We start from the raw sequence: 22,090 nt of genomic DNA on the forward strand, positions 1-22,090 counted from the left end.
AGTAAGCTGATGAATGAGTTACGACAAGACAGTGTAATCGAAATAACACATTATTGCCCAAAATGCCCAGCGCTGAATTCTCTTAGTCTTTTTAGTTTTAACGGCATAATTATTGTAAACTATCTCGTAGAAGCTTGTGAAGTAAAACAAGTCTGTCACGAGAGATGGCGCTACTAACTACTAATCTAATACTTATTTTATTATATTATACTTATTTTTAAGTTCCGTTTATGTATTATTTTATTTTGTTAAGTTACAATAAACTTCCTGATGGCGGATGGATAGGACTCATCCTTCTATACCATGGTTATGTAATTAGTTTAAAATTATTTAGGGACTGGCGGACGAAATCACGGGCGTTAAAAAATTAAACCTTTTCATTTTTTCGAAATGAAATGCAAATTGTACTAAAATACTCTCAGATTCAGGAGTTCACTTTATAATTCCAGACCACTTCCCGCTGCTAGTAGAATTGGAAATGTCCCCGAGCACGAGCGGCAACAGCAACGGCCTGATCGGGCGCAGGTAGCACGCGCAGCGGCAGCGGCACCAGCACAAGCAGCAACACAAGCAGCAGCAGCAACAGCAACACAAGCAACAGCAGCAACACAAGCAGCAGCCGACACACAAACACCAGAAGCAACACAAACACGCCGACACGTGAGATTGACGCCTACCAACTTTTAGCACAATTATTGAATCGTAACATAACTCTGTTATTTCCTTTGCGGCGCATTTGTTGGGTGTTTTTATTATTTTTTTGTGATTCATCTTAATCATCGAATCTTCTGATTTATTGAAAGACAAAAATGAATTTTATCTATTATTAGTATTATATGTTTATTTATCAAATTGTAAAATCATGTTTTGCTCACAAATCATTACTAAAGAGCTTTATTATTTTTTTGTAAATTTTATCTTATTAGAGAATACAATTATGTTATTGTGTCTATATGTATGATATTGTGTCCAATGAATTTGTGTTGTGCTAGAAATTTGTTCGATATTTTAAAATATGGTATATATTATGCGATGCGTTCCTAGTTTTAAATATTAATTCTGAACACAGAAATAATGTCTAAAATTCTTCAGATTTTTGTGTTACGTTAGAAATTTGGCGAATGTGTTGTAAATGTTATGTTAATAACAGCATCTCACAAACCTTCCCTCAAGGTCACGTGTCAAGTCCTACCAATCAGGGCGCTAGTTTAAAATGCAGCCTCGTGATTGGTCGATACAGAACATAAGCAATAGTGAACTGTTATAATATATTGTTTTACTTGTTTAAAATCACAATGAAGCTTTTATTTTATGCACAATTCGCCTGTTAATAAGAACTGTTTAGAAATAGCTTTAATGTTTTGTGTTTATGTACAATTTATGTGTTTATTTAATTACAATAATATTATTCTTAATAGTACAATGATATAACAATGACATTTGAAATATATTATATTCGTATACAGACTAATTTAATTTAAAAAAAAATGACCCATATACAAATGCGCCGGTTAATGTATCTTTTAAAACGCAACGAATATAATGAATATACACAGTTAAATCTAAGATCATGAACTAAAAGTTGGTAGTTATAATAATATTCTGTACCCTCAGGTAGAGATTGTGCAATATAACTTCAACAGTAAAATGGATTTAGTGCTCATTATTTTAAAGTTTATTTTCGTTTATATATTATCTCCTATTCCTGGAACATGTCATTTATGGCAACACTCTTGGTGCACTCTGCAATAGGTACATTATGTAAAGCCAAAAAAATTGTATTATTTTATTAGTATTTAGACCTAGCTAATTTGGCATTTTTGTTAGTCTGTACTTCTGTAGTTATTAGTGACTTACGAGTTCGATCTGATATACCTTTTTCCCTTAATTATGCCTTTTTCCCTTAATTAATAATTTGTGACATACTTAAAATAAAATATTTTTATATTGTGCATATGATATAATATGCAAGTAGATCTAAATACAACTTTAAAATAAAGAACATTAGGTCTAATTTTCTTTGTTGACATTATAGTATATAGATACATCAGAGCTTGCAATCTCGTACTGGCGGTACAGAATACCTATGTAAACGCAAATAACTAGAAAAAATATCTCGCCGGTAATATGCCTTAGTAATATAGTGACTGGATCGTATAGTAGTGTTGTAGTGGTCCGTATGAAACGTATCTCTACACTGGACTAGTTATTTAGTTATTGACATAATTGTAGGTAATATATATTTTTTTCAGTGTAGAGTAAAGCCTCGTATTCATTAGTATACAAAATATAATATATACAGAGATCCGCTATTATTCGAACGAATCAACATTACAAAAGGTGCGAGTAACAGAGACAATGTTTGACCGATATGTACATTTTAATTGTCCGGTATTTTCAGTAGTTTCTGAATCAAATATATGTATAAACAGATTTAAAATACACTACAAAATTATATACTTTATTAATTAAGTATGTATAATTGTATATCTAAATTTTTTTACCTGGCAACTCAAGACATTGACACTGTAATGCTTACGTAATTACTATGAATATATTGGAGTAAAGATCATACAGAGTGAGTCTTTACAAGCGACATGGTAAAGCCGGTGAAACCCATAACACCAAAAACAAACGTCACGCGTCTCCTTGACATCCGCCAACTTTTTTCATAATTTGTATTTCAAAATTCAACACTAACAACAATAAATTAATATAATAATCAATAATTACCAATAAAAAAATACTCCATCTTATTTCTTGAGTTTTTGTGAACAGTTTTTAAAATATTTATGCGACACTTCGTGTCCTACTGACTTGAGAATGTATTCGTTTTTGTTTTTTGTATTTGAAGTGGCTACGACACCGTCGTGTTCCGTTCGCTCCATCTGCCTATTATTGATTAATCTGTGATATTGGAGATATCATTTTTAGTGTAATATATATTGAGATGCCATTTAAAAATAATTTAGATATTCATATGTACGAAATCAAGGATTTTGTAGTTGACACTGTTTCACATACAATATGTATACTAGTGAGTACGAGGCTTAAATATGAAAGTTAGAAACTTTACCGACTTTGCTCATTCACATGTTCTTTAGGTGTGTTTTTATTATATTCATCAGATCAGACGTCGTTTCGATAGTGTCGTCTCGAGTGCAATTTCTAGAACAATCATGATTTTTTTTCTATATATTTGGACGATTTTGTCATCTGTACGTTTTGGTACGTTTCGCATATTGTCAATGTGTAAGATATTGAGAAATGATAATATTTTTTCAATAGTGGCGGTAGTCTGTCTGCAATTTTACGCTTAGTTTATTGATAATTATACAGTTGAGGAATGATGCGATAATATATTTTTTGATGTGTAAACACCGAGACCTGGTGTCGGATGACAAGATGGCTGGACACGAAAATTTGTTATTCGAATTTTGAAATTGATATTTTATCGAAAAGATTCTACGTTTTTCATCTGTGATACAATCCATTTAAGAGTCTTGGTTACCCGATGACAGCAAAAGAATTGTAATAGTTTTAATGAACTGTCAATGGATTCAAAAATTATCATCACAAAAGCTCATCCTTTGTCAAGTTAATTTAGACAAAAGTTCATCTTTTGTCATGTCAATTTAGACAAAAGTTCAACTTTTGTGAACTTTTGTCAAGTCAATTTAGACAAGTTCATCTTTTTTGTCAAGTAAATTCAGACAAAAGTTCATCTTTGGTCAAGTCAATTTATTGTATAGTGACTGTATGTTCTTCACTATATATATTTTTTTGTAATAAATATCCATATCTGAATCAATATTTTTTAAATCTTAATAACAGAGTTTTCCGAATTGCATGCATTAAATCTCAAACTTTAAGCATGCATTAAATCTCAAAATGTTTGTTTAAAATGTTTGTTGTTTTTCGAAATATTTCGTTTAAGTTAATGTTAAAATTTATGAAGCAAATACTCCATATTTTACATCGTATTAAATCATTTTAATACAATCCTTGCCAGGTTTCGGTATTGTTATGAACTTAAGTGTGGATCTCTTGCACAAACTGAATCGGATTACTGTACAAACGTCCATTTACCAATTAGTGATATATATATTCCTCCACTGTATATTATTTTAAGTATTTTTAATCTGGGCATAGTATGCAATGCGTGAAGTTATGTGGGGATCAGTGAGGCAAAATATGTGCGCTGTTTTTCATGAATTTTAGAATTTAATCTAACTTAGTGTTGCTACATTACTAATATAGATGAATGGCGTAATTAACGTGCAGTTGTAGCAATATATACGACTGGTTTGTAACTAATCGGGGTTTAATCATGAGCGTGTTCGCGCAACGTAGCGTTAAACTAAACTGAAGTTAATACGCTATGATATTAGATTACATTGTTGTTTAAATTCAGATGAGATTGCATTGAAAACTTGACGTTTAGTAAAATGAAAAAAACATCATTATTTTGTTATTGTAAAGCATTTTGTGCAGCTGTAAAATAATATCTTGGTAAGTCACTTTATAAGTAACTGACTGAGACGTGATAGCCCAGTGGATATGACCCCTTCCTTCGATTCGGAGGGCGTAGGTTCGAATCCGGTCCGGGGCATGCACTTCCAACATTTAAGTAATGTGCATTTTAAACAATAAATATTACGTGTCTCAAACAATGATGCCTACATGCCTGAAAATTTTCTTAATTCTCTACGCGTGTGAAGTCTGCCAATTCGCATTACTGGTGGACGCGTGGTGAACTAAGGCCTATCCCATCACATTCTGAGAGGAGACTCGTGCTCAACAGTTAGCCGAGTGTGGGTTGTTAATGATGAAAGTAACTTTAACTAAATATCAAACCAAATTTAAGCTGCTGCATGTACAAGTTCATTATTAATACTCTCTGATGGTTTTGAATCTAATCGTGTAGATTTCTATTCGTTAGTTATGCCTACTATCTATTCCAGTAGTATCAAGAATGCCTTTTTTATACAAGGGACCTTTTAATTGTTAAGCGTCGCAATATATCGTCTGTAATCGGCACGGTAGTTCCCAATTAGCTCTAAGATGATCTACTTTCAAGGATTGTTTGTCAATCAATAATTACATTGTGATCAAAATCAAAAAGAATTACTGATAGATATTAGATACCCTATACAAAACATGAGTTATAATAATGTATAGTTTTTTTTTTTTTTCAAAAAGTCTATCTACCCACCAATCATCATCCTGTTACTTTTTAATTTGACTAATCGAAATATAAAAAGAGTTTTTATTACTACTTCTTAATTATTAATATTTATTGTCTAGTTTCTAAAAATTTTGTTAATTATCTCACTTCTGATAGTATATATTTTCAGTTATAGGAGTTGTTATTATTATTTTATTCAAAGAATAACATCAGAAAATTACTCTGGTCTTTTAATGGAATATTTAATATTTTGTATTATTGTTATACAGAAGACAAAATATCTTCTATATATATCGTAACTCGAAAATTACAATTATAAATCAATATTGTGATTGTTATAATTGCGATGCTAATTGGGAAACACTGTTCTGATATTAATACGGATTAACTTATATTAGCGATTAGTAAAGAAACACTGCCAGTGGATCTCTAACGTGAGTGTTTAGTTGATTCATATAATGTCTTAAATGCCCGTGTCCCAATGTCGATAACGTAGTTTATATATTCGTAAATAAATTGAAATTTAATATTAATAAATAAACGCGAAGCAATATAATCACTTGTCGATAGTAATAAATTAATTATTATGAATGATCAATATTTAAAATCCTATAGTACAAAATAATTGGAAATTAATACATCAACTTAGCTTATAGAATGTGGTAGCATAAGTATGTGTTCGCATTGTTGTTAGACGTATTGCGTCTTTTATTAAATTATATACAATTATTGTCTCACTGGTCGGGGCTTGTTAAATGAACAATCGGTATATTGTTAGTGTTCATTTATACGAACGGGCTGCTACCGACGACTGCAGTCGTGTGACTTTCGGCGGCAGCCAACGGCCGTCGACTGCCGCCAACTGCGGTTGACTGCTGTCGTCGGTAGAGTTGCCGCTCGTGTAAATGAACCATTAGTGTATGGTCTAAACTATTGCTCTATTATGAAGAATCTATTCACATGGGTACAGTTCTCTCAACTTTTTTTGTCAATAAACATTATCCCTATTATTTTCATGAGTTTTGTTTATCAATTCAACTTGCACATCATTGGTAGTTTATTAATTATTATTATTATTAGTATATGTATAGCCTGAGATTTACACATTAAATTCCGCATTATTATTCTGACAATTGCTCTGTCAATTGTCACTGTAATAAATCAAGTGTATTTATACGGATTATGTTTATTCTACAAAATTCACGTTGAAAGATGATTCGTAATGACGTATCCCTGTGCACAGATTCTTCAGTTCCATCGAATCTATGTGAAGTAAGCATTGACACCGGCAACATTGGGCAGTTGGCTGCGTTGGTCAGATTGCTGCGTTGGTCAGTTTGCTTCGTTGGTCAGTTTGCTGCGTTGGTCAGTGGCTGCGTCGGCTAGTAGTGTGTGTCGTTGGGCTCTCAGGCAATTGTGTTACGCTGGTGCCGTTGTAAGATAGTGATACGGTGTTCGCGCACTGAACAAAGTCGGGCGACGCTCTTAGGTTAATAATAAAAAAAAACATCGTGTGTTCCAACAAACTTCTCAGCGAGACTTATTATATCCCCCACTTTATACTTCAGCCGTCTATTTCCGAACTGTTTTATAAATGTGTAGCTTATCGTTAGACTTCCATTTTTTGTATGAACGATGCTTCCTCGATACTTCGCTGTCGAGCATCTCTATTTTTTTTTAGTCTTTAAGTAGTTTCTACGGTGACGATCGGCTCATTTGAAAATACTTCACAAATTACATGATTAGTTGTAAGGATTAAATTGTACTATTTTCGTAGACGTGTTTTCAGTATTCTGAATCTTGGGTGTGAGTTTTGAGTACATTTCACTAATCAAATTGTTAACATTTTATATGAATTCCTTCATTAATCTCAGATGAATTGATAAATTATTTTAAATCTTTTGTCGGATTAATATTAACGTGTCGTGTTGTATTTCTATGCGTCAGAGTTACTGGAGACATTTATTTTATGTAAAAGCGAAAAGTTTATGCTTAATTACCATTCAAATCGTCAAAAAATATATGACTCTGAACAATCTGATGCATCGCGATTTCAAAGTACACTTATGTGAATCCTGCAAAAATGCACACTCTAGGTTTTGTCATGCTTAAAGTGGTCCGTTCCAAAAATTATGGTTAGATGCATTTTTATATTAGTTGTGTTGTTAGCCTTTGAATTGAATTCTCTTTTCAGGAGTTGGTCGACAGCGAGTCCCCCTTTTCGTTAGTGATAGCGGGTAGCATACTGGCGTAGTACAAATGTGTGTGTGAATGTTGTAGGTATTTGTGCGCGTAGTCTGCGTGTCTAGTGGTCGAATCTGATTGGTCGAATTGCGTCCGTACATGATAGGTGAGTGATACAGAAATAGATATAATAAAGGCTATCTTTCTGGCGATCCTTGATAATGTGATTTACTTGATTCGTTATTTGTGATGTCAAAGTATTTGACAACACAGATTGCGTTTCTGAAGTTGTTATGTCGTTCAAGGTCATTAGAAAGTTACTGCCTGGTTTTTAAAAAATCGAAATTATTGTCTCAAACGCAAAAGATTTTCTATTGGATTACCTTTGGATTCTTGTCAGGAAAGTCGGTTATACTCTATCGGTGATATGGGATGGTTTGGTCAGAAGCTATGGTTTATATAACTAGTCATAGGCGGGGATTGGTGCGATCTTGTAATTTTTTAAATTATTTTATAAATTCATTATGTCATCATTATGTCGTTTTCTGAACCGACTGTTTGATCCACTATTGGGTAATACGTATATCGTTTTCAACATAACAAAAATCTTATGCTACTTGTATCCGGTTTTGATTGAAATTAAAGAGCAACAAAATTGTTCTTATTTCTGTGTTTTTTTTAAGACTGGTATATTGTCTGCACTAAACATAGATAAGCCAATCCCTGACCTCGTGCCGTCGTTGTGAAGCGTTAGTTGTCTCGTCAATAATTAGTGATATTTACTGAAACTTTTATATTACTACAAAATAAATGGACCATTTGCATAGTTGATACTACGCTTTGTTTAGTCCACACGATTGGAATTATATATGATTTTGATTGAATATTTTTTATTCTCTATATTATATTATTGTGTATATCAAACGATAGGTGCTGTTGTATTTTATTTAATGTTACTAGCGCGATTGTGATACGTCTCTCTGTAACGTCTTCGAGATGAATTTGTGGATACGTTTTGAGCTAAATCAATTTAAAAAAGGGTATATTGAATTATAGGATTAATCTGTGGTCTACCTGGTGTTTTATACGATACAAATTTTACTATTGACGCTGTATATTTTTTTCCTTCTTAAGTACAGATAGATTTTAAAATCATATCATTGATAATCTTGTTCTGAGACTTTTTTGTAAATTATTATAGAGTATTTAGGATTCGCGATGGCTGCACTTGACAGTTTCCTGTGTGAGCACAAACTATGTTTATTGCAATGTTGTTTTGAAACTGGTCACATTGGATATTTTTTTTAAAGAACGGCATTCTTTGTTTGCCTATACATTTTTCTGTTTTTCGAACGGTTTTGAAAATTTACAACGATGTGATTAAAGGTTCAAGATATTGTTGATATTTTTGCATTTATCTAATATACCACACAGAAGTTTTTGATAGTCCACCGATTTTGAACAAACATCAAATAATTAACTTTAAAAAAGCGATTCCATACATCAAAATAGATTATAACTGGTAGATATATGTAAATTGCGCAGCAAAGCGATGCAATATAAGATCTTTAAGAGTGACATTTTTACAATAAATACGGTAATATCAGCTCCGTTATATCATTATTGCATCGCTTCTGCATCGCAGCCCATCGCAACCCATCGCAAATAATCGCTCACTTTGGACAAAGTTTAGGAGCAAATTAAAAGTCTGACACAATAGATGCTATGGAGATTTTACGAAATTTTGTACTTATGTTGAACCGAGGTAATTTATTTTTTACTAATGAAGGAACACTCACATTCAATCAGCATTTCAAAAAATAATTATTTCACATTATCTGTATATTTTTCATTTTTATTTAATCATGTTTTAATAATTATTAGTATTTGTGTTTAATAATGTTCTTTTATTGTTTAAAAAACTGATTATATTGTTTAGTGTTACCTACTTAACTGTGGCATCAGAAGTGGGATATTTCACATATTATTCAGTAATGCATAGATTATAATATACTTTGGGCAAATTGAATGAATGATTGAATGTATGTGTTTCTTCACTTGTCCTAATGTTAAATAAGATACAGATAATATGTAAACCCGAGATAGAGACTATGTAGCATGTTGAATCATGTGTAACTATTTCATCACAAACTATAACATTAACAACTGTATGTTTATCTGATACATAGTCTAGACTCGAAAATTATTGACAACTGTTTAAATTGCGCTGTCAACAAAATTGTCTTTCTTTTCCGTTGTTTCTAGGCAGATCAAAATTGTATAAACTCACAAAACCCAGAAACAAAACGAAAGTACACGATATAATAAATGATTAGTAAATTCAGTATTGATGCAAACCAATGGAGATACAAGTTTTTTGAAAACATTTTGCAAATTTTTGCTCTTAAAGGTATTTGCATGTGCAATAAGAAGTTTTTGCGACATTACCCCATTGAAAATGGTAAATTCTTTTCACATCACATGGTAACTATGAGAAAAAAAAGTGGTGACTATTTTTCATTCTTTCCACATCTTCGTGGTATTACATGTGCAAATACCTTCAGCCTATTCTTACATGTAATCAGAGTTGTTTGCGCCTACTTTCCGAAGTTGAATCGTCTCTTCCTTTCTTTAAGTTATTATTAATTTGTTTTTTTATACACCGACCAAATTATTTAATGTTAAAAATAATCAATTTATCACAAATATTTTTATTTAGCAACTAACAACTTCACACAAAGTATGTGAACTCTATAAATGCACATGTCATTTTCAATAAATTTTCAGCGCGACTTCCTGTCTTTTGTTTAATAGACAGTATTATATACACAAGCATTACAAAATTTTGTTTTTAACTGGCTTGAGACTAAAAACGTTAACTCTCTTTTTTTATTTTATCCACTACAGTGTATCAATCCCTTTTTTTAGGATCTTTAAAAATAAATTCGAAAATGCTCTAAAAGTTTTTCATGGAGCTCATTGACCTTCATTTTGCCTTGCAAAACTTCCTTGGTCGATATTCTATTACTGCAGTAACCCTAATTTTAAAACGATTTTTTTTTCTGTCTTGTCAGAATAGGCTGGGACTTGTATTAAATTGAGATGATCACTAATTATTATGAATGATTAACGAGAGCTTTATTGTAACAAGTTTTTTTTATCTTATTTGTGGTAGGACATGTGATCTCTTTATTTTTAATAGAATTTTGATGGTCAATTTTACTTAATAGGTCTAGCAGTTTAGGAAATTATTATGATCGCACATTACATTTGTTATAATTTTTCACTTGTACATTATTTTACATAACCGACGCCATCCGATGTTATCTCTTCATTATATTTTGCGATAAAGCATTTTTAGAACTCCCAAGTGCTTTTTAGAGATACATTTTGTATCATCATTGCCGAATTGGTAACTTTTTTTAATTTGTACATATGTCTATTTAAAATATACTATAAGTTTACTTGTGTGTAAATATTATGATGATCTTACTTTTGTATGGGATTAGAAAATCCTTCTTTTTATATAATTTCCTATGGATTAGGATGTTTTTGGACAAATTGGTCTCAATGTAACTGTAGTGCATGTCATGACTACATTGAAACTAGTTCCAGCAGGAATAGGTGTAAAGAATTTTGAATTTGTGACGATTTTGTGCACAAATTTGCAGCTTTGTTGAATAACTTACTTGACTCTGGGGAGTTCTAATCATGTACCGAATTCAATTGACTATTGAGATGGTGAACTATCTATTCAAATGTTTATACATAGTGATAAATTCGTTTTTCATTGACCATTGCTGATGAATTAGATGTCAATATTGGACTTTTAAAGTGTTATTTTGGTCACTCGTCTGCTTAAATAGTGATATAAAGCGATTCAACATCTGTCGCGCCAGAAATTTAACTTATTTCGAAAAATCCGTCTTTGCATCTAGCACCATCATCATCAGATCAGATTTTAAGTTGCATCAGAAGTATCGCAAATCAAAATTTCTTCAGATTGCAGTCAATTAAACGTTTAAAAAATAACAAGTCGGTATAAACATTTTGAACAGTATGTTTACCTGCTCTTTAGACCTTTATCTTTGTGATCACGGAAAGTCTTCGAGTTATCTGTACATTTTATTTTGTAAATATGTAATAATGACAATCAAATGCCACAAAAACGAGCGGACCATCGCATATTTGTCAGCGGTTTGGACTTCTGCGCGCACTGACAGACGGACAACACAACCCGGGACCGACCGGACACGTAAAGCGTTTTTATATATATATTCACATATATATAAACGATGCGCACACGTTACTCAAAATGCTTAAATAATACCGACCTATATCTTTGGTATATAGTGTCTATAACATTCAAATCTATAAACAGCAATTTGTGAATTTGTCACTCCACGAATAATCAAGATTTTAATGTCATAGAGACTCACATGTAAAGTGTCTTTCAGATAGCATGGGTTCGGTGACAGTTGCCTTATGACGTTCATAATACGTACTATTATCGCGAATCGCGGCAAACTTTCAAGAGCGAAACTAACTGTCGCCGTACCCATGCTATCTGAAAAACACTATAGTACTATATGCTTAAGCATGTTCTGTAGGCTTAAGATGCACGTTACAATAAAAAACATCAACCAAAAGCGGCAGGTCGATCGAAAATATCGCTCTCTCTTTTGTCTCATCGCAACGAAAGAGCGATAGTTTACAATTCGGCCGCTATTGGTTGACAATATGCCCTTTCTCTTCACGAGATGTAGTTGATCTTAGGCCTACTGAGTGCAGCGTACACTTACTGTACATTTGTCATTTCGCGTATCGTTACATTAGACAGTCATCGTAAATTACACCTAAGCTCCGTGTCTTAAGGCTGGAATTCGTATATCAACAAACAGTCAAAGCCCCTAACAATTTTGGGAAAAAACTGAAAATACGGATAATATCTCTGACTGTATACTGTTTCGATACTGGGAACGATATCGTGCGCTGGTGTATTCTTGTACTAAGCAATTATATGGATAATGTTGATTTCTCGAAATGTAATCAAATCAAACCTCCAAATACTGAAAGACGAGTTTTAAGTCAGTCAATAAGTGACTGACACTTTATTTTAGACTTTAATAACCATCAGTGTGTTTTGTAGACGAAAAGTGTTACTATACATCCAGCAAAATGAAAAGACAGTCAGGGTTCATTTACACCAGCAGCGCGTTGCCATTGGCAGTTGGCAACTGCTACCGTCGACTGCAGTCGGCGGTATTCGACGGCAATCAACGGCAGTCGACGACCACCGTCGTCTGTCGCCGAAACGTCGCCAACTGCAGTCTATTGCCACCAAGACGTCGCCGACTGCCGTCGTCGGTAGCAGTGCTGCTCGAGTAAATGAACCCTAAGTCTTGTAACTTCTCAGTATTTGAGGGTAGATCGCATGTAAGACCATTGTCAATGTATAAAAAGTGCTAACGATTAGTGGCGTCTGTGCATCGTTGGCGTCACCAACAACGTCAGTGTGACCATCCTCGAATACTAAGGTGTCATGACATTCCACAGGCCCTATCGAATTAGCTCAACACTAAAGACTGTTTGAGACTTTATTAAAAAAAAAAGAATATCATAATAATGAAAAAATAAATATTTTCTGAAGCACCTTAACGAGTTTACAAAACATGTTTTATGGTGATAATAATAATAAGATCGCAATGTATAACTCACTAGTATGTAAGGACAAATGCTTTACGTCACTGTGATAGACAATACAAATTTACCTGAGAGAAAACACCATAGGCATTTATGTGAAATTTAGAGAAATTCTTATGAGAAATGTAATAATGTACCTACTCTCATGTTTTGTAAGCGTTGCTTGATTTCGTACATGACTGTCTTCATTTTCGGTTGGATAATAATTATTGCTTGTGATACATTTAAGCGTTTAGATCAATGCAATAACGTCACATGTATGATTGCAAGATATGAGTAGTTCCACCTAATGAAAATTTTTATCTAAAATAACTTTTTGCTAGTAATAATATATTATAATTAACTGAACCCAACAGATGTTGTCCTGTCCTTGCGGTTGTTTACAATAAATTAAAAAGTTTTAGTATTTTTGTGGAGTGGTATAATTTCGGGTCCATTACCTACCTAAATAAAAGCTAACCTAAAAAAGAACGTAGAAAAATATATAAAATATTAAATATTATAAACTATTCAGGGACATCAAAGACAAAAAAAAATTCGTTTTCAATATTGCCCTAGACATTCTGAAATAAAATTTAATTTGGAAATTGATTTTTATTACAAAAGTCATAAAATTTATTTTGAAATGTGACATTATTGCACAAAATAAAATATTAATTTCTCAATATACTATCTGTGACAAGGTAGTGGAGAGATTGTTATTTTTGTCGAAATAATGAAATTACTTTATATAAATTATGCTTTATGACTCTTATTTCGATGACATGTAAAGTGCAATACAATATATTATTGCAAGAGTTAAACAAAAATCACTATTATAATGGTATAATTAATTATTATGAATATGTTTTATGCAAACCAGTTGTGTGGTGGTCACATTTTGTGTATTTTATATCTTTTAAGTAGCAATTATAGTTAATATAATTATTATTATTACTTGTTCTATAGTAATAAACTTCTAAATGTACATGAAAATCCGATTATTTAAATTTTTACAATTGTAATTTAAAATTATTTTTTTATATTATTTGTGTTGTATACAATTTACACATTGAATGAAATAATTACAAAATCAAGCAACGCGAGTAATGTTAAAGAGAAGTTAACGTTAAAGTACAAAGCGCGTATGTGCAGAAGTTCGGTCGCGGTGTGTGTGTGCGCGCGTGTGTATGAGTGCGTATGTGCGTGCGTGTGTATGCGCGCGTGCGTGTGTGCGTGCGTGCGTGTGTGCGTGCGGCGCTGCGTGTGTGGGCGCGGCCCGCGTCTTGCGTCTCGCTGTTCTGTTTGTTGACACATTATGTATATTTGAATGAATCAAATTATATGAGAATATGAATTTTATTTGGGCAACTTTTATTTTTCCACCTCATTTCGGACTCGACCCAGAAGGTTTCGATTATATATCATGGAAAGATATAAATGTTTTTAAATCAAAAGAAGACTCTGAGGGAAGCAGCATTGCTCTGAAGAGCAATCAGTGAAATTACTGGCACATAAAGCACACATAGACTTGATGGCAGCTCATTAAAGAATGTCTTCTCAATGTGGTCTGCAAATGTTCTGTTGGTTTTTTGCCTAACATCAAGGGTAATCTTGCAATAGTATTGACACATTCTATGCTGTCAAGTATAAAAATATGCCACTCAGAAATATTTCTGACTGGGAATGTGCTGCCTGCATTCCAACAATGTCCCTCATAAAATTTTACACAATTGGAATAAATTGCAGATCTGAATCACGAAACACTATTTCAAAAGCAGAAAAATTTGCACACATAATTAATAGTGCTTAACCTGGATTGTTTTCCCAGTTTGTTTATTTTTCCTCATCATTTCACACTTATTTCTGAAACTATTAATTTTTTATTCCAACTTTACAAGCCATGCTTGGGATTAATGTCATTAAAACTTCTTTATATAAGTAATTTATAATTTAATTCATATCATCTATTATTTTTCTAATTCTATATTACACTAATTAATATCAACGAAAACTTAGATATACTTAAACACAACATCTTTGTAGCTGTCGACTGTTTGCAGCTCTAGTGTGACAGGACACTGTATCCAGTTTGAGAGGAGCTCTTCTGTGTAGCCGATCAGGAAATACATCTTAGTGGGGGAGACGGCGCGCCGCACTATGGCTGCTACACGGATGTGGTTGAACTGACGTTTTATTATAACCTACAAGCAATAACAACCTTATTTTAATTTTAAAAAATATTATTGATCTATATCAATGGCCTACTACAGTCAGATAGCCCTCCCTATAGAAGAGGGGATATGAAGCTTCGATCAACCATTGCTCCAATGCCAGATTTCCAGATTGACAAATTTAGGGTGATATTTGATATTGTAACAATCACTATCAGATGTTTATTGATGACTATCGAACTACCAAACTTCATCCAAGTTAAATTCAGTTGTTACCAAATCCAGCAGTGACCATGAAGTCTCATTAAAATTGATTCATCTGTTCCAGAGATTTGTGAGAAAGTTTGTTTTTTAGGATCAAGTAAATAATCATTGATATAAAACGTTTGAAATTACATACTATATCAGCTGGTAGGAGGCATCGGCCGCATCTAGTTACCGGCCTACCAGCAAATATGTACCGCACAAGTGATTTAGCGTTCTTGTGCGACATTGTGTAGAAACCAAAATGGGTGTGGATTTTCATCCTCCTCCTAACTACCTATTAGAAAATTAATTGATTATTTGCATACCTCACTGCATACAAGACCGTGCCAAGTGCCATTAAGGAATCTTCTAATAAACTCATCTTCCACTGCTGTTTCTGATCTTCTAAGTCCATCTTTTAAACTTGCTGTAAACAAGAAAATTAATAAGCACCACTATAATAACAATTAAATGAAAAGCTACCAAAATTTAATTGATTTTCTTATGTTACTTACATGTATTCCAAGAGTTCCAGGACTTCCGGTGAGCAATAAAATGAGGAGGATTAGCCATCTCATAGGTAAGAGGGCGGTCCCTTTTCTTTGTTATTCTGTATTTTCCTGAAACCACTCTGCTCAAGGCTGAAGATGTGTGAAACTGTGACGCAAATACTGGTGACCATTGTGATAAGCTTGAGCACTAAAAATTAATATAAACCGTTTTAGATGTAAGCATTCAGTAACCATAGAATCATCCTAAGAATTTTTATAGCAACTGCAACAAATTGGTTACAATGAAAATGACTCTTTTGGAACTTTTATTATGTATGTTTTTTTGGAAATTCTTTTTGTAATATCTTGAGGAGATTATAAACCACCAAGCTAGCCTGATGACCAGACTCATGAAGTGATATAAGATATTTAAAAGTATGCCCAGCTTGCCTTATACATTGATTTCTGTCAGAAAAAGTCAGAATAAAAAGTGCTACTGAGTTTTATCATCAATAACCCATACATGGCTTACTGTTCAGCATAAGTCTCCTTTCAGAGTGAGAAGGCTTAGGCTAATAGTCCACCACACTGGCCCAATGCAAATTGGCAGACTTCACATACAAAAAGTATTAAGTAAATTCTCAGGTACGCAGATCTCCTTATAATGATCCTTCACTGCTTGAGGCCTATGATGTTTGATTTCTTTTAATTCACTAAACTGAAAAGTTGCAGATGCATGTCCCAGACCAGACTCAACCGGACACTTGCTATCTGAATCAAAAGCAGAGGTCATATACTATTTATATCTAGGCCATCACAGCTTCCATCCACAGGTTGTGTATTGTTAGTATTATGTAAATAGAATATTTTACAAATATATTTATACCATAAAAGAATAATTTGTGTGAAAACAAGAAAATTAAATAGATATCCCAGGGTAATATTTTTAGGCATGGTTTATTAATCTTAAAAAAATATTAGGTGTGCAATGACTAGCGATTTACACCCTCGTTTTTAATCTGTTTGTTGATAAACATAGCACATTGAGCTTGGCTTATTATAGTTTACTAATAATAGTTTATACCCAGGAAAGGAAAATTACTAAGTAGTGCTAAACTTTGAAAGCCTATAACAACGTATAAGTCTATTAAATTATACATAGTTGAAGCCGCGGGCCACAGTTAGTAAATTATAATTATTTGTTAATGAGGATAATAAGATTGACTTACCTGGGCGTACTTGATAATGGAGTTCATAGTTTTCAAATTGATATTAAAGTCATTCAATATTCTTTTGCAGTTTAAAACAAAATAATAATCACGTTTTTTTATAAAATACTAGAAGTAGAAAAGATTAGAGAACCACATACAATTTGAATATTTGATTTGAATTTTGAGGTTATATTTTAAACTTTAACTATCAGTGTCAACTGTCAAATTACAGAACTGCCAATGTCATTCTTCCCTTCTGTCAAATTTGGAAAACGTTTAGAAATTCGTTGGAGATTTTGCGATTTAGTGCATGTGACTTCTCCTGGTGCCGGTGCCTTCTGTATCTTGATTTGAATATTGATCCAACAGTCAAGCGAAAACTTCCCAAGGTTTTCTCTTGGTAGCTTTCGACTATATGACTTTAAAATTCAACATTATCCGCTTTAACGGTCCACTATAGCCGTTTATGCCGTTGCTTTTCACCTCACAGTAGAACGGATATGGAGCTTAGATTACTCACCACGCTGCTCCAATGCTCCAATATAAATATTTTTTTTTCTTTCTTTCTTTCAATGGGCGAAGGCTATTGATAATATTAAATTCTTTATGGAGCACTATCAGATCAAATTTTTATGACCGGGAGTCGGGACCCTTAGAATACACGCAGACCGATGACAGTTTAACGTGCTCTTTGAGGCACGGGGTGTAACACCAACTCCGGGTTTATTTCTTAGATGAAGAAATGTCTCAGTAATTTATAGACTAACCCGATAATATCATGTCGGAGTAGCTGAGTAGAGTCGCATTGCAATGAAAGTAGATAAATAAGTATACCTGCTTTCACCAAAAATAAACAGGTAGGTAATAATTATTACGAAACGGACGGAAAAACTCATTAATATAATAATTAAATTTAACCATTCACTGATAAGAATAGGTAGGCATGATTAATAGATTTCTTAAATGGGCATTCCTTATTGAGTAGAGTAGAAAAAATGAATGCAGTAATGTGTTCCACTATTTTAATTTTCCTATTATTGTGTTTCAATAATTATCCCTTCTTTGTAATGGGTGGTAAGTCTGAAAAGATCGTCAATATTAGATCTATGTCCTACGTAAGAATAGTAAAAAATTGTAAGAATATACTTAAACCTATAAAATATGTAATGCTAATTTATTGCACAAAAGAAACAATCCATATATGTAATCATCTGTAAGAAATACTTAGTAGTCTGAGACGGGTATGACGTCGCTCGATCTCGTGTTGGCTTGTGCCGACGGTAGGAGGCGCGACTTGTTTCCGTAAAGAGTAGGGATTTAGAGAGGGGTACCGTTCGGTTGGCGGGAACGACTTGCGATAAAAGGCGCTCTTCGGTCGGCTTCAGTATTCTCGTGGCCAATAATACACTGTAATCTTTGCTCGTGGCTTTCGAGCCGTCCACATTTCTTGTTGTGTAATTCTTTATGAGTAATTCTACTTGGTGTTCTTGTTGTGTAATTCTACTTGGGATAGGCGGGGAGAGTGACTTGAGTGGAAAAGGGGAGTGTTAGTTAACTGTCAAAGACGTCCCTACACACAACTTTCACAAGTGCATGACTCTTCTCAAGTCATTCTCTTCCATTCTAGGGTCTTTCCATTCTAGGGATTCTTAATTTGGTAACAGTTTGATTTGTTTATTAAGTTGTCCTGACAAATATTGTGAATCATAACCTTTGTTCGACATAGGTTTCTTATTTTTGTAATCCACTTCTGAGTCTGCTAAAACATCATTATATTTAAAGTTACGTACTGAATGTTGTTAATAACTCAATAATTGACTTTGATTTTCTATGTTAAACAGACACAACTCTTAATACTGTAGAGGATCTCGACGACGATGACGCAGCTTCTAACAAGACAATTATTCGTGAAATAACAATGTTATTGGATAATATAGCAAGCACTTTTCTTTCACATGAACCTAAAAATAATAGGAGTCTCATTATTAATAGTATCGAAAATGAATTGCTAAAAATAGCCGAAAATTTAGGACTAAGGGAGAAAAAACAAATTCAGTTAATAATAGAAAAAATCAAGTATAAATGGCTCAATGATACGGAAAATAAACAAACTACTACCGAAGAAATTATAAGAAAGGAAATGCATGACATGGAAAATAACAATCAGCACAAATTCCGTAATGAGTTGCGAATTGGAGTTCTATCATATACAGGAAGTGAAGTCAATGCATTAAAAACATCGAAAAAAAGCAGAGACTTTGGAAAATCTGTTACGGAATTAAACATTCCAAATGACCAACTTTCAAATAACTCAAAAAGAATGGTTGAACAAAGTTTTTTAGCTCATTTTAAAAACTCTCTCGACAACATCACAGTTGATAAAAATTCTTCTGAGTTGGATAACAAAATTACTACTCAATACATGCATAAGACATTGAATCAAAATGTGAACATAGCGACATGCCGTGAATTTATTACTCGTACCTGTGAAGATGTAAAGAATATGAATCTGTTCAAATGCAGATATGCAGATAGTTATCTAACAGTAGATAAATTGTGTGACGGGACTTACGATTGCCCGTTCAAATCAGATGAAGACAATTGTTACTCATTAGGTAAAATACTATACTATAAAGCGATTTTATTATATTTTGTAAACTTTCTAAGATTTATTCATGACTAGCAGACGCCCGCAACTTCGTCCGCGTGAAAATCGATGTACACTTTCAACCCTTTCGCCTTCTATTTATATTTTCGCATGTTTTAATGTTTAGTCCACTAATCATTTTATAAAAATCGAACTCAAAACATGTATGGCCGGAGGCCGCGCGTTTTATGTGCTTGGATAAAATGCCCAGCCGTCAGGGCCAGGCCCTATCACAGTCGAAGGCCGGTGTACAATATTTTTAGCTTCAGTATCGATTAATGCCCCCCGACAAAATTTTTCAAAATATCTTCATATAGTAATAGAGTACGTTTTCGCGATCATTAATATTTTGTTAAATATTAAAATTCGTATTATTATTACAGTGATGGAGAAGTTTCTTTATATGAAGCGAATTATGATGAATTCACTGACGACTAAACATTTGAATTGTTTAGGATTAGACATTACTAAATCTTTATCATTTAATAAAGTTAAAGCAATGAAAGCCATGATGAATAAAAAATTAAATGTTATGACGCACTTATTAGTCAATTTCCTGAATGCAACAAATCATACCGATAAAAATAAAATGATTCAGGTAAACAAATTTGCACGAATTATCAATACATTTGCAAATAAGCTTAATAATACAATGTGTTCCGAAAACATCTTTCTTGATACACGCAGAGCTAATGATTTGTTTGACATAAAACTTAAAAAGGAATTTAAAGAAACTATTGGATCGCTCGATGGTAATAATTGTAACTGTAAACGTGAATTTTGTTTTAATTGTACACACTCCTGTGAACGTCTATGCCGACAAAAACATAGTCTTACTAAATGGAATTGTGTATCTACAAACTCTAGAGCTACTGTCTCATTAAATTCATTATGTGACGGGAAATTAGACTGCTTTGATGAAAGCGATGAAAAGGGATGCACAGGTAAAGTATCCATAAAAAAATAAATGATACCTTCATAACAACATTAAATTAATGTATTTTGACTAATAATCATTTAATTAAAGGTCAGGGCTACGCACAATTGGAAGCAAATGAAATCTTCAGTAATGTTCTAAGGATGCTGGAGTTAAGAGCATCCCAACTAAGTCATCCAATTAAAAAAATGATTCTCTACACAAGAAATTCAATACAGAAACTGCAACATATTATCATGAAATCTAAACCGAATCTAGAAACTGTAAAGAGGCTAAGAAATAAGTGCTATTCAATGTTGAGAACAATATATTCACACATAGTAAAGAAAACCAATATCGGTGCTGAGTCAGAAGAAGCTTATTTATTTTTGCAGTCAATTAACCAAAACTTAGGGACAGCTTTGAAAAGGTCCCATACAGGTAACAAGAAAATAATTGGGGAACGATGTAATTGTAGAAACGGTAAATGTTCTGTAGCATTTTGTTCAAAAATATGTGCCAAAGCATGTGCAGTTGAACCTAAACTAACGAGATATTACTGTCTAAATAACGATTCCGTAGTAGCAGACAAAATTTGCGATGGTGTACAGGATTGTAGCAATGGGGACGATGAAACGAATTGTAAAAAAGGTAGGTAAGTAGATTTTATATTACTGAAGCATTATATTTGTTACTAAGTAACTACTTATCATATTATTTACAATGATCTTTTAGATGAAGTATGTCGTCACCACCACCTGGTGGTTCTAAGGCGCAATCTGGAAAGAATTGGAGAGAATATAAAAGGAACAGCTTTAGGAGAGCTAATGTCGTCTTGGAAAGTTAAAGTAACTTGTAGTCCATATTTAAGATGATTGATCTTACATATTAATTCGTCATCATTATTATTATTTTGGTGTCCACTACAGGGCTGTCCTTATAGGAGAAGGGATATGGTATATATTAGACCCACCCCACTGCTCCAATACGAATTGGTGGGCTTAGGGTGATGTTAAAATAATTAACGACCACTATCAGATGTTAATTATAATGAAATAGACTGATGGCTTAACTTGCTCTACGAGACATGGGGTGTAACACCACCCATTTCCTAAGTCGGGGCAGAGAATTGAACTGACAATTTCTTACATTATCCAAGATTCAAATTCAGGACCTCATGATCCAAACCCACATAAGATAACCACTGGACCAACGAGGCAATCACTTTATTATTATACACCTAAGTTTTTAACTGATTTTAATGACTAATTACAATATGCACAAAACCTAAGTACCATAGCAAGTCATAGAAAATGACCCACTTGGATTCTATAATCTATACTAATATTAT

At 33.1% G+C, this 22,090-nt stretch overlaps 3 protein-coding genes across 4 annotated transcripts in view; 2 read left to right on the forward strand and 1 right to left on the reverse strand.

The window, feature by feature from the left end:
* The window catches only part of LOC112050357 (CCR4-NOT transcription complex subunit 6), a 264,366-nt gene extending 263,430 nt beyond the window's left edge, over nt 1-936 (forward strand). For both annotated transcript variants that reach the window (XM_052883870.1, XM_052883869.1), the window contains exon 10: nt 450-936. In XM_052883870.1, coding sequence (XP_052739830.1) covers nt 450-529 — 80 coding nt within the window. In that variant the 3' untranslated portion in view covers nt 530-936. The remainder of the gene's footprint in view (nt 1-449) is intronic.
* A 14,047-nt stretch (nt 937-14,983) lies between these two features.
* On the reverse strand, nt 14,984-17,385 carry LOC112050344 (28S ribosomal protein S24, mitochondrial). The gene is made up of 4 exons (XM_024088596.2): nt 17,195-17,385; nt 15,990-16,173; nt 15,801-15,901; nt 14,984-15,258 (listed from the first exon to the last, which is right to left on the reverse strand). Exons 1-4 carry the CDS (start codon nt 17,219-17,221, stop codon nt 15,070-15,072), a joined length of 501 nt encoding a protein of 166 aa, XP_023944364.1. The 5' UTR covers nt 17,222-17,385; the 3' UTR covers nt 14,984-15,069.
* Nucleotides 17,386-20,215: 2,830 nt separating this feature from the next.
* LOC112050347 (uncharacterized) lies at nt 20,216-21,614 on the forward strand. The gene is made up of 2 exons (XM_052884019.1): nt 20,216-21,390; nt 21,475-21,614. Exons 1-2 carry the CDS (start codon nt 20,904-20,906, stop codon nt 21,612-21,614), a joined length of 627 nt encoding a protein of 208 aa, XP_052739979.1. The 5' UTR covers nt 20,216-20,903.
* Nucleotides 21,615-22,090: the final 476 nt, after the last annotated feature.

This window comes from Bicyclus anynana, chromosome 10, assembly GCF_947172395.1.
Source record: "Bicyclus anynana chromosome 10, ilBicAnyn1.1, whole genome shotgun sequence".
Classification (NCBI taxonomy): domain Eukaryota; kingdom Metazoa; phylum Arthropoda; class Insecta; order Lepidoptera; family Nymphalidae; genus Bicyclus; species Bicyclus anynana.